Below are 14,235 nucleotides of genomic sequence, written 5' to 3'. Positions count from 1 at the left end.
TGCGAGTCATTAGGCCATATTATCCTACGCCTTATCTCATACATGGGGTTACTGTAATCTCATAGAACATCCACCATACTCAACATTGCCAATCCACAAGCATACATGGGGTTAACACATGTTCCTCTTCATTGTAGCCTAGTACTTGTCCACAACATGTGTTTAGTTTAGAAGTCCATAAATGTGTGCATATCCTAAGGGCAATGGCTAAGTTCATGAATATAGAATATCTGTTCATGGGAATTAACCTAGGGGTTTTGAATCTAGAACCTCTCAATTGAACATAGCCTTTACCATTTTGAACTAGAGATACATGCTCTAAGCCTCAAATAGCCCTAAGATTTCTTTCTCGATGGCCTACTCATGTCATCACGTCTTCGTCGAGACTTGTCAAAGACCAATACGATGCTTGGGGTAGAACACCATGTACTATCAAGACCATGCCTTATATCAGTTTCAGCATTTTCGCTCTAGCTTACCAACTTTTTTCAGTTCTTGAAGTGATATATTTATTGGAATCACAGCCTCGTGCCGGTTAGGAGTCTAATGGGCCACTTGCCCCCAACCAAAGAAAAAAGAGATGGTTTCCTGCTGGCTCATCTGCATTCCATCTCCTAAGCAGCCTGCCATGTACAGCACATAGCACATACAAGTTATATAACTCACGTATTCCATACTAAGACATAGTCCGAATGCAATAGGCATATCCAAACATAAGCAAAAGAGCTTCAGCCCTGAATATTCAGGCAACAAATAAATGTCCAAAATTGAGCAAACAGTGGCTCAATCCAAGCTCAAAACTATAGGCATACTTTCCCATATGTACCAACACTAACTGGACATGATCAGGCATCAAATGACCATGTAACATAAGCATAAAATGTAATGACATGGGACTGCTCTGTTTTGGGCTACCTGTGGACTCTGTAAAACAGTCAATGGCTGAGTAAATTCAGCTCCAAAAGCATCTCATATCATAGGTATACATTCCCTAGCATTCAATGAGCATTCGGAACCAACCGAGCAACCAATGTCAATGCCAACCAAGCATAAACATAAAGTGCTGATGTAACGTTGTTTGCGGCTGCTTGTGGACTGTGGAAAACAGTCCTGAACTGAGGTAAATCAGTCCACAAATCAATGCCAATGATAACCACCAATGTCGAGCATCAAGGGGGTGTTCCCAAGTGCCAAATGAAGTGTTTTCAAGCTTCCAATGAGGGCCAAGGGAGGGCTGAAGCTAGAAAAGCCCAAGATTTTCCTGGTTGCCTCACCCCTAAGCAGCCTTCAAACATTGAACCCATACAGCAACACATAGTAAAAGAAAATATACCTCTCTTACTATACAATCAAATAGGCTATGGATATGTGCTGCAACTAGCTAGATCATGCTGTCCCTAACTCCCAAGGAAACCTGTACAGCCACACACACACACATTTTAACTCACTTTTGCTTCTTAGGTTATGCAATGCCTAACTCCTATGTTCCAAATCCAATTTGGACAATGTAAAAGCCAAAGCTTGCATTTTACCAGCAGAGATTCAGTCTTAAAATTAGTAGCCATGTGGGGACCTCTCAAAAGCTTTTGAGAATTTTGAGTGCAGTAAAAGTGACAGCTTCTGTCTCCCCAAGCCTTTCTGCTGCGATTAGCTGTGCCAAATTCAGCAGTCCACAGGTAATCATTTCTGCATCAATCACCTTCAGAGTCAGGAGCGCATGTAAGCAATCCCAATAATACCTTTGCCTGAGCTTCATAGAAAGCTTGTCAGTATATGCTTCCATCCATTATAGAGAAAATCCTAGAATGAGACTTGCATGTGAATACAATAAGACACTTCTCACTAGTAATTTAATCAGTGCATCTAAGCATGCTGGAGCACAAAGATTTCACTCAATCTGAGACTTCCATCTGACCTTTTCTGGTGGCAGAATATGCAGAATCCAAAGTCATTCGTAAGGATTGCCATTGTGTGTTTCAGTGGCCAACTTATTGTGTTCCCCCCCCCCAAAAAAAAGAGAGAGAATCCAGGCCTCCTGACTCATTTCACACCATGCTTACTCTTGAGACAATTTTCTGATGCATTAAGAATTACACAATCTCAAACCCACACTTATAACATGATATATGGTTCCAAGTTATGAATTGATAACACTGACATCCATGGTTCCACACAATTGCTCTGAAATAAAGTGTCAACTACAGGATAGCCAAAAGGCTTCATGCTGCCAACTCAAACACAATTTATGGCATTGTTATCCTTGAGGTAACAATATGAAAATATGTCACAATCTAGAAAAACTGTACACATTCTCTCTATGAACAAAGATGTAAAAGTGTGTCCTACTGCAGCCTTCAAACCAGGATTCAAATCAACAGTACAGTATTTAGCTCTTTCACTCATACCTCACACAAAGAGCCTCATGTAGAAGCATGATATCTTGGCTTATGTCCCTAGATAGCCTATCAAAACAAGCATTTGGAATCAAAAGATCAACACTCTTCTTCTATTGTAGAACCTCGTGCAATGCTACAACACCTAGTCTCCACCTTCTCTTGCATGTTCATGCCTTGGTCATGGGTTTAGGTGCTTACTGAGCTTGAGGTAGGGGCCAGACTGATTGAGCTTCTTACTGAGGCTGATGTCCTTGGGGTGTGGAGGTGGACGTGGAGATGAATGTGGAGATGAAGGTGGCTAGATTATTACGACATCACGAAAATGTTGCTTCCAGCTACGTGACTTCAGTGTATACAAATACTTCCACCTGGGCAATAACGGTTGAGGTGAGATGTGCCATGAGAAAACAACTGTCTCAGACTTTGTCCCATCTCCAGCACTCATTATTACATCTGCCATAACAAGGAGCTTGTCATCTACCACAAGCAGGCCATCTTCATGTACCCAGAGCTTACCTTGCCTACAGTTACTATCCTCTTCGTCTCCAAAACGATCTAACAGACTCCCCAGAGCAACCCATGTGTTTTCATGCTTTTGGTAGACCAGAAGACAGCAGGTGGATCTGTCTATGGCGTATAGTTGGTTATTAGCAACAGCCAACGTGAAATCACGTGCATCTGGGCACATGTTCTGGATGGTCTCCCATGTCATCCTTGCAGGATCATATACTGCCCCACTGGAAATGGACCTGCCAAAATGATCTGTGCCTCCTAAGACATAAAACTTGCCAGCCATAAAGAAACCCTTGCTGCCCTGTCGTGCAGCAGGCATGGAAGGAAGATAGTGCCAAGAGTTCGTATCTGGATCATACTTTTCGGCACTGTATAAAACCCGCCTGTGGCTGGTGTGACTATTTTGTGGTACATGTACACAACCACCTGCGACAATAGCATAGTTCCCACAGTTGGCTGTCGCAAATGATGATCGGCCTGGCTCGCGCATGGAAGGGCCCTTCTCCCAGCTCGCTCGTGCGAAATTGAGCCTGTAGCAAGTTGCAGTGTGTGCAGACTTCCCCTCGAATCCAATCGAAAGAATTTGTGTACCAGCAAACAAAAATCTGTGAAACTGCCATCGTTCATCTTCTTCAGACCAGCGGGACGAGCGTGCAAAATGGCGGCTGGAACCTCCGTGGTTGGGCAAATCTGGGGGGCGTCTAGGTATACCCTGCATCGTGAGTTGCATGGAGCGGTGGCGGCGGTGAGGATCGAACAGCCAGACAGTGGAGCTGTTGGGGTGCCAGAGGCAGATGAAGGTGTCGGCGATCCGCATGGAGGTGCGGTGCTGGAGGAGGGCACGTGGGTGGGGGAGGAGGAGGTTACGGAAGCGGCAGTTGATCAGGGCCATGGTGGAGTAGAAGCTGTCGGGGGAAGGCACAGTAATGATGCCACGGTGGGGAGACACAATGGTGGCCCCACTGTACAAGGGGTGCACGAAGGCGAGACATCGGAGTGCAAGATCGCTGTGAAGCCCTGGGAGCAGAGAGTCGTCAGGGTCAGCGTGCTCACCTGCGCCCTCTGCGCAGCGGCGCCTGCTGGTAGTGGTGGCCATGGCAATCGCAGTGCGGGAGTTGTTGTCGTGGTCCAGAAGCCGTGCATAAGGATCAGGGTTGTCGTCTTCGGGATCAGGTTCATATTCGTCCTCTGCGCTGCTGCCGGTACTGGGGGCGATGGCGAGGTCTAAAATGGAGCGCCATTGAGCATAAGCGTCATCTTCGTGGTCCTCCTGTGCAGGGCTTCCAGTAGACGACGCCAGGGCAGCGATGGCGGCCTGTACTGCTGCTGCTTGACGACGACGACGACCACGACGATGATGATGATGACGACGATGATAGGAAGAAGAGAAGAGGTTGCGTAAACGAACCGAAACACAATAAACGAACAGTTTTTTGGCTGCTTGCTCGCTTATAAAGAATTTACACAAATTTCCCCAAAATCCTCTATTTTCATTTCGAGTTAGAAGCCATTCCCATGAAGCCGAGTTTGCATTTAACCGCAGCACCCGCCTCTCCAACGAGGTCGCCACCAATTAAGAACCAGAGCCAATGATTTCAGCCTCTGCCAAATTTTTGGTGAAGTTTGGCTAATTGTGTCGCCTTCACATTCTTGCAGGCACTTTCTTTCCCCATCCTGCAAGATTGGCCAAAGTCTCCTCAACTTGTTGGTTGTTGTATATTCCCTCATTGTTTTCAACAAAGCATATCATGCATATAGGGTAAAGGGGCCAGGAGAGTGTCATCTAACAATCTCCCGTTATGATTTTTTTTCCTAGCGAATTACATAAGTGGTTTCTAATAGTGAGACAATATATCTCATATAGAGCTTTAAAAAGAAGGGCATTTTGATTTTTTAATCAAGTAGACCTAGTTATAAATGAAGGGTTCACAAAAGAGTGACAATGAGGGGTCAATAGAGTGAAACTCATAGATGCATTATTTCAAGGCTTTATAAAATCCAAAATACTAGCTACGCTGGCCAAACCCACTAACCACACTTTACATGATCATTGCGAAGCTCGCAAGACTACACCTCACTCGCTTCACATTTTTGTGAGCAAAGGAAAGCAACCATAATCACAAAAAAATAAAACAAATTGTGCATTCTACACCTAAGATGTATGTTCAATTGGTCTACAATTAAGTGGTTGCCCTATAAAATAGATTTGATTTATTGGCATCTCATTATGAAAATCGTGGAGTGCATACAATAAAATACAACACAAAAATTAGATTCACTTGAAAAGTGAAAGTGCTACATGCTATGCAGTACACCTTGTATCATCCAGAGGTTGCCATGGTATAATACCATGGTGTAATACACACATTATCTTTCATGGGTTTAAAAACTTGAAGCTACCATGCCAAAGTGGATCCACAAAATTATCTCATATACACATAAGTCATACAATTTGTAGTCCCTTTTCTCAACTTCACAAAATCATAAAAGCTTGCACACGTGACAAAGATTAGGGTCAAGGGGACATAAAGAAGAGGCCATATCTAAGAAGAGATGGCTTAAGTATGAAGGTTATTGTATGGTATGGTTTAGATATATATTAATTTTCTTGACTCATGTTGCTAGGTCTAAAAGTTTGGAAACTCAAAGCCATCATGCCAAAGTGGATTCCCATAATTATCTCACATGTACATAAGTCATGCAATTTGTAGTCCTTTTTCTAGACTTCACAAAGTTATAAAAGCTTACATGTAGGAGATCAAGATTAGGGTCAAGGGGACATAAAGAAGATGTAATATCCCTATCCCCTGCCCATGCATATGAATGGGGCATAGAAGGGGTGGGGGGTTATTCAAAGGTTAAAACTTTACTTTTTTAAAAAAGTTAAAAAGAAAACCTTACATGATTCATAAACAAGTTGTCGTCATGGCCGCTATCCCGCTCCACACTCCAATCCGCCCGCCACCCAAACAAGCACTCATTTGTCCCCTCTTCTCATAAGCATCGCACACCAGCCTAACACCACAAACAATTGACCCCTCCCATGTAGTTCAAACACCCATAGCTCGCTAAATAGAATGAGAGAAAAAGATTATCAGAACTTGCAAAGAAGCCACCATGCATCTCATAGTCATCACGAGTTGATGAAGAGAGAAAAGGAGAGGAGGAGGATTGTAATGACCCCATATATTAATGAATAGTTGTTTTTTGTTCCCCTCAGGATTTCTTCTCCGAACATTTATGAGTTCCTCCCCAATTTGCTTATTGAAATGTTGCACCTCAAAGGATGCTCCTTGACGAATACCATGTGAGTCATGAAAATTTGCTCTACATTCAATGAGCATAAGAAATCCTAAGCTCCAAAGCCACCAAATCCCCCACAACCAAATCTGTTACATCATTGCCTACCTCCTCCACCACCCCTATGCATTTGTGTCCAATCATCATTAACTCTTTCACCGCAACTCCCACACAACTCATGTGGTGCTTGAAGTAATGGACATTTCTACTGCAAATGTTGATAGCTTTCATCTTGATCTTCACATCCTTACTACCTAGTGGGGGAAGTAGAAATGGCTTGATCTCCAATTTGTTCGTGTTTATGAGCCATGTTGCCAAATTCTCACTAGTAGAAGTAGCTATGGAAGGTATAAGGCTATCTTCTGCCTGTTTCCTTAGGAACCGTTGCAACAAGATAGCAATTTCTTATCAAATCAACCTTACAAGCATCATCCCTTGATGTCACCTCACCATGCCCTCTCTTTGATTGACTAAAGCCTATGTTTGTGTAAATACAATAATAGCCTCATTAGCATCATTGAACCGGTCTTAAAACACTCTCTAAACGATCCAACAAAGTCATCACTATCAATATCTGGCTTCTTGTGACCAAGGAGAACATATATATAATCTCAAAGTGACTCTTACTAGTCCATATGTGCACACCTGCTGCTCTTGTTCAATGTTAATATCAAGCCTTCTAGCTTGTGCATCTCATGTATCATCCACGTGTTCTACTAATGTTCCAAAAATCCAAGATGCATGATTTTGACCTAGTGTTTAAAAATAACTAGGATGGGTTTGAGCAAATCTAGGGTTCACATTTAGTGACTTTCTTGTTGGTTCTTGTACGATTGCTCTTTGGTGACTACTTTTCTTGGAGCTTGAAACACCACTTAACTGACCTGTGAACAAGTATCTCTTTCTTTTCTTTAAACCCATCATCTCCCTTTAGTCTTCAAGAAAATTTCTCAAATATACTGGCTTTGATACGATGCAATGTATCCTAGCTAAAGGCATGTTTTGAAATTAAACTCCCTGCTCAATCACACATGATCTTAAAAAGAAGTGCATAGTTGGAACTTATGCAATGCAATCATACAAGGAATGCCACACTCAAAAATATGGATGCATTGAAAAATATAGTGTCTAGCCTATCTAGAAGTGCCCATGTGTTATGCAAAATGCAAACATAATTTCTTAATTAATTTATGATCCTTAACCTCACATCTCATTACTCAGCAAAAGGAAGAAATGTTTCACTCCACTCCACCCTATCTTACCATCACTTAAGAAAATAGTGGTCCTCATAATGTTGACTAGGTAAAATGACTTCATCCTTCATGACCCTTAAACTCACCCAACCGCCTTTCCCACTCATCCAACAGTTCCTAATTTGGTGATGAAAATCCCAACTCTCGAGTATGCAAATAACTGTGCATGCATAATGAAAGGTGCTCTCTCCAATGCAAGTGCTTCTAAATTTACTGCTTATAGTTGTAGTAGGCATTATGCCATGCCAGTGCTCAATGATGGTGTAATAAGTGCATCAACCTAACCCATGGCATGGAAGTAATTGTAACAACCCTCGACTGTAGTGTATTCAACAAGTGCAATATGATGTACTCGTGAATTCATAATCCCCGTGCTGTCCAATTCAGGACGTCCAACACCTACAATTAAAATCAAGCTCCAATTTGTCCAAAAAAACACCAATCTTGACCAAGGCAAGCAAGTTTTCCAACAAAAGCCCTCTCTAGTGTTTAAGGATTTTTTTCTTTTTTTCCTTCCTTTCTAATGCTTTCTCTATTATTATTGATGATACTTTTGGGTTTGAATCACTTCCTGAACTCTCATCCTCCTGTAAACTATCACTCTCTTTCTCCTCTTCTTCTTCACTATCATCCTCATTTACCAATCCCTTCCTTGAAGCCATATCAAACTTCTTCGCCATTCCTCTATGATCATAAATTGTTATGGTTCCTCTTCCCAAATCTTGTATTGCACCTACATTGCTAAGCCTCAGTTTATCAAGGATAAGTGGAAGAGCTCCCAATCCTACTAGCAGCATAGCATGATGTTATTTTTTTGAATTATTCCTATACATTTCACTTTGGCATGATTTGCCAGGCTAATTCAAAATCTAGATCCTACAATTATTCAAAGTCAAACTATTCTACACATGCTTGAGTAATCACACTAACTTGTGCTCCTCCATCAATATATGCCTCTACTATATTTTGATTCTTATACCATGCATCAACTATGTGACATATATCTAGTAATTTTTCTACCATCAAAACTATTATTGTTCCTTTTTTCTTTCCTTCTCTTTCGAATTTACTTATTTTTTCCACTATCCTCTCATCTTAGGGCACAGTTCCATTAATTGGGCGAATATTATATCTACTTTTCTAGCTGTTATATCCCTTCTTAGGTCATAATCACTTTCCCCATCCCCTAAAGGGATATCAGAAGCATGATAATGTTTCCTAGGTTTTCTCTTTTTTTCTCCTTCCTTCTTCTCTTTTTTTTTTCAAAAAATTCTCCCTCTTTTCTCACTAGTCTTACTAGTTTTGGGTTCATCTCTTTCTACATCTCTCATCCTTTTAGTGGATGGCATTACATCAATAGTTTTATTTCCCTCACTCTTTTTTTCTACAATAATACAATTTATAGCAGTCTTTCCTTTCTCTTCTTCCATTGGCTTTGGTGATTGAGAATAAGTATGGTATTTAATTTCTATACCATAATCTTTTTGTCTGTTTGAAAGATTTTGAGGTGAACAATACATATCCCCTCATGCCCTCGATAGATATGGACAATTTGTGCTTACATGACCTATCTCCCCATATGAATAACAAAAGGTGGTCTTTTGAGATATCCTCTTCCATTTCCTCCTCTCATATTTTCTTGATTAGTATGTCCCATCAATCCCCCATTACCTCTTCCTAAAGGCTTTCCTCTCAAAACTCCTAACCTCATGTTTTGCATTTGCTTAGACAATTGATATTCAACCTCTAGAGCTAATTGAGCATTATGTCTTGCAAATATCTGATAATTTTGCCCATCCCCTTGCCAAAATTGGTCTCTATTCTCGATGTTTGGTGTTCTAAATGGTTCTCTCTTTTTTATTTTTTCAAAATTTCTTTCTTTTTCAGTTGCAATTATCATTGCTTCCTCAAATGTACTTGGTTTCTTAATTTCTAATTTAGTTCTCACCTCTCCTTGTAATTTTTCCACATAATGTTTTATTTTTAGCATTTCAGGTGCTCTCTCTCTTGGGCTTAGAGATGTGCTCCAATGATCCCATAGCCAAGTGTATTCTAAGATGAAAATTTCTATGGTCTAGTCTTCTTTTTTCTGGAAAAGTTCTATCTTTCACCAAAGGTCCTAAGAAGTCTCGGTCTCTTTAAATCTATCAGGAAATGCTTGTTTAGTGGCTTCATATTCTAAAGGAACATGAGGCTTTCTCAATCTCAAACGTTTTCATAATCTTCAAACCAATTTATATCTTCATCCAACAATTGAATTTTTAGAATTTGAAGTTTCAAGGTTGAGTTAGCAATTCAGTGGATTATACATCCAAGATCCAATTTTTTGTGGAATCATTGAGGATTCTCTCCTTTTGTTCCATGAAATTCCAAAAAGAAACTAGCAATTTGAAAACGCTCTCAAACAAACAATTTAGAAATCACAAATAAAGTTAATTTTTGGCACTTCTCAGTGAGGGCACCAAAAAAGATGTTTCAGGAGTGTTGATTGGAGATAATCCTCTCACACAACCCTGAAAACAAGACGACAAGGAGTGCCAATTTGAATATATGACTTTTTTAACGCATTGTAATCAATATGAAAATGTTTTCAAACACAAACAAGCTACCAAAACTTAAGCCGCATGAGGCATAGAATATATAACACACAAGTGACAACTAATACTAGAACAATAAGTTTCATACCTTAATTGTGTCAACACAGTCACAAAAGTCCACTAACTTGCTACTTCCACAAATTTCAGATCTTGCAAGGACCAAAGACTAAGGCTCTAATTCAAAACCTTTAGTTTTTTCCATCTTGGCTTTGTGTGGCCCTCCTTTCTAACAAGAAAATAACTTAAGATCACATTCAAAAGGACCCCTAGCTCTAGCCCTTCCAAGGGTTTATATAGTTTTTCCTCACAACATGCATTACAAAAGTTTCTTTGCTTTTTATTTATGCTTTAAGCTTTATCTAAAGCACTATTACTTTTCCATTATGGTTAAAAGCATCATTTTTTTTTCCCTCTTGAAAATGAGCTGCACGTAAACAATTTCAAACATGAACTTGAAAAGAAGTGCATAGTCAAAACTTATGCCATACAATCATACACAGAATGCCACATGTGAAAATATGGTTTTATTGAAAAATATAGTGCCTAGCCTATCTACAAGTGCATGAGTGTTATGCAAAATGCAAGCACGGTTCCTTGATTAATTTACAATCCTTAACCTCACATCTCATAACTCCAGCAAAAGGAAGAAATGTTTCACTCTGCTCCACCCTCCCAAATCTTACCATCACTTAGGAAAATAGTGGTCCTCATTATGTTGACCATGTAAAACAACCCATCTCACAACTAAAGGTATCCTTCACAATCCTCAAACTCACCCAACCACCTTTCCCACTCATCTAGTAGTTCCTAGTTTGGTGATGAAAATCCCAACTCTCGTGAGTGCAAAGAACTATGTGCACACAATGAAAGGTGCTCTCTCCAGTGCGTGTGCTTCTAAATTTAGTACATATAGCTAGAGTGGGCATCATGCAATGCTAGTGCTCAACGATGGTGTAATAAGTGCATCAACCCAACCCATGTCACGGAAGTAATTGTAAAAATCAGGAGACGACCCTCGAGTGTAGTACAATCAACAAGTGCAACGTGATGTGCTCATGAATACATAATTTCCATGTTGTACAAAGATTTTCAACAAGAAATATACTTGATTTAGGATGTCTAGCAACAACAATCAAAATCCGATTCCAACCTATCCAAGAAAACACTAATCTTGACCAAGGCAATCAAGTTTTCCACTACAAGAGATTAAAAAATAATGTCAAAAATAGTCCTAGCCTAAGCGACCACAAAAAAATAGCTAAAAAGTAACAACACAAATAGTCATGCAAATAATGAAGCACAAAATTTCCTACCTACTTGATGTTTTAGTAGGGGTTTATTGATTTCGCGAAAGCTTGACAACGCTAGGTGCAAGTGACAAAAGTTAGGATAATTTACACCTTATAAAATGCACATGTTGGTAAAAGCATGTAATTCTAGCTAGTAGTACATGGATTAATTATCAAAGGATTGAATATTCGAGTTTCTACTTGATTTAATATGACCACTTGGATTAGAAAAGCATGGTCATATTAAAGTATAGATCCCCTCTTTTAGTAAATAATAAAATTCTGCTTGAGAAGGACTAGTTGGTTATTGGTTGATTAATATGGATTTATTGTCCAATGGAAGTGTCTTAGCCAGAATGAAGGCTAGTGATGGAGTTGCTAACCTGATAAAGATGTTTTGGCTGAGTTAAAGCCATTTTTTGTTATGGATAAACGTGGTTAATTTTAGATGTTTTTGAAACAATATATGCCAAAAGTCAAGTGGATAAGATGTGAAGATTAGTGCAAATTTACCACAAGAGGGAGCACTATGGTAGTGAAAATTCACAGCAAGAGGCAACACTATGATTGGTGCAAATTCATCAATGCAAGAGGTAGCATTATGGTCTACACGTTGATGTATTGCAAATTCACTATAAAAGGCAACACTATGGTCGGTACAGATTTGCCCTAGGGGCTAACATGTACTCTCCCCAAGGTTTTCATCTTAGCTTACACATGGCGGGTTTACATCCATCTAAAGTGTAGACCACCACCTAGGTGAGAGATCAAACGTGCAAGGAAGGTTCATCCCTTAAGGCAATCAAGGACCAGTGGGACTCTAGTAGTAATACTTGAACCGATCATAATAGGGAACGAATCCTTGACATGCATAGTGCATGGAGCTACTACACTTGGAGACCCTGAGATAAAGAGAGGGTACAAGGTGGGAAAGGTTCTTTATAGAAGGTTCCCTCCCACGACACATAACTAGGGATCTTGGTTGGAGAAGGGTAGTTATGTAGTTGTTGGTCTTGAGATGGAGAAGAAATGCATACAAGGACAATGTGTTGAGAATTAAGAGCTTGAAAATTATGGGTTGGCTATTTCTCTAAGGAAGAGAGCAAATCATTAAAAAGGTTAATGTCTTCACTATTTTGAAAGGATTGTTTTCATTGCTTTTGTTGTGCTTAATGAAGATGCAAAACAATCTAGTGTAAAGGGATAATTAAGGAAGCTAATTTTATAGGTCAAACAATGTGTTAGCATGCTTTGTTTAAAAAACTAATAAAACCATGCTCAATTGGAAAGTGAGAGATCATCTTTCTTCGATGTAAAATGATTGATGGTTGAGTGGACTCGATAAGTCTAGTACTTTCCTCATATGAAAATTTAGGAATAAGAGCCATATGCTAACTTTTCCTAGGATTCAAACTTAGATCCCAATCAGGCACCATTTTAGGGGAATGGAGATGAGATTTTGCCTTATGGGTAGAGGGGTAGAGTTCAACTCCCTCTTATCTCTTATTCACTATGAACCAAGTGTGGCAATTGACTTGCTTTTAGTCCTGTAGGGTTACAATGTGATCACCCCTCTAGACTAAGCGCTAGGATACTATTAGAGACTATTAGGTCTTCTAGGAACCTTCATGTTCATCGTAATGGACCAAGGCCAAGTGCTTTGTAAAAAGGTAGACCTAGGGCCACCCAGTCATCAATTATTTCGATGGAGTACAAATGGAAATAGTTAGGATAGTCCCTAGATGACTACCAAACATCAGCTTCCACAATCAAGAGACAAACACATTACAAGGATACCCCTTTAAGGCTATAAAAGCCTTAAAAATTAAGGCTATGGTAATGCGGTTGTGGTCCGATACGTTATTGTTATGAGAGAGAGAGAGAGAGAGAGAGAGAGAGAGAGAGAGAGAGAGAGAGAGAGAGAGAGAGAGAGAGAGAGAGAGAGAGAGAGAGAGAGAGAGAGAGAGTGTGTGTGTGTGTGTGTGTGTGTGTGTGTGCACGCACGTGCACGTGTGTGTGCATGTGTGCGTGCGTGTGTGTGTGTGATAAAAGATAGAGAGTGAGAGAGGATGTGTGTGTGAGAGAGTGAGAGATAAATGAGAGAGAGCAAGGATAGTAGAGAGAGAGAGAGAGAGAGAGAGAGAGAGAGAGAGAGAGTAAGAAAGAGAAAAAGGGAGTGGTGTATCGTGTGCTATGAGATTTGGACATGAGTTTGAGATTAAGGGATAGAATGTCGGGTTAGCATTGTACCTTGGAGACTATGTGAATAAATATTATTGGTTTACAACTGTTTTCAAAAGAATGATGATATTATCTTTGTGTTGTGGATCAATTTATGTGAAGGAATGTAGTGTCTTAAAAGACTAATTAAGAAAAATGTATTTATGAAGAAACTTAGAGTCCTAAAAGCCTAATTAAGAAAAATATCTTTATGTGTTGAAATATAAGCATGGTAGGTAATTAAACAACTATTCCTTGAATCGGATTAAGAAGAGAAGAAACTAGAAACAAAAGCAAAGCCACACAAGTTCAGCATCCGAATTCCATTTAGAATTGGATAGCGATGAAGATCTCGAGCCCACTGAAATCTTGGAAGATGATTAGAAACCTAAAAAAACTTTTCAAGATGCAATAAGCCCTATACTTATATTGACCCCCTACTATTGTAATAAATTGTTTAGTTATGATATGTTGTAATAAATTTCTCCTTGAATTCATTAAGTACTTGTCCTTGAATTCATCAAGTTATCTTGGAGTTTGAGTACTCATCAATAGTCGGAGTATCATAGCAGACGCATGATGGGTCATGATCTGCAAGTCCTACAATGCAATAATGACTTACCCTAAAAGATGATAGACCTTGAGTTTTCCTGAGTGGGGTTTGGGG

At 39.8% G+C, this 14,235-nt stretch overlaps 1 protein-coding gene across 1 annotated transcript; it reads right to left on the bottom strand.

Moving 5' to 3' along the window:
• Window positions 1–682: 682 nt before the first annotated feature.
• On the bottom strand, window positions 683–8,142 carry LOC148030227 (uncharacterized). Its single transcript, XM_087687372.1, has 4 exons — window positions 8,014–8,142; window positions 2,595–4,461; window positions 1,533–1,686; window positions 683–1,414 (listed from the first exon to the last, which is right to left on the bottom strand). Exons 1-2 carry the CDS (start codon window positions 8,140–8,142, stop codon window positions 2,695–2,697), a joined length of 1,896 nt encoding a protein of 631 aa, XP_087543498.1. The 3' UTR covers window positions 683–1,414; window positions 1,533–1,686; window positions 2,595–2,694.
• Window positions 8,143–14,235: the final 6,093 nt, after the last annotated feature.

Source organism: Lygodium microphyllum, chromosome 10 (assembly GCF_053477565.2).
Source record: "Lygodium microphyllum isolate KBCC chromosome 10, Lygodium_microphyllum_v1.1.10, whole genome shotgun sequence".
NCBI lineage: Eukaryota > Viridiplantae > Streptophyta > Polypodiopsida > Schizaeales > Lygodiaceae > Lygodium > Lygodium microphyllum.
This window is presented reverse-complemented; position numbering and strand designations above follow the sequence as displayed.

What these genes read in the sequence shown, in the direction of transcription:
- LOC148030227 (XM_087687372.1), bottom strand. Translation starts at nt 8,142, where the DNA reads ATGGCGAAGAAGTTTGATATGGCTTCAAGGAAGGGATTGGTAAATGAG. An exon ending in GAAGTGATTCAAACCCAAAA is followed by an intron (nt 4,462 to 8,013) that starts GTATCATCAATA and finishes ACCTCGTTGGAG; the next exon opens with AGGCGGGTGCTGCGGTTAAA.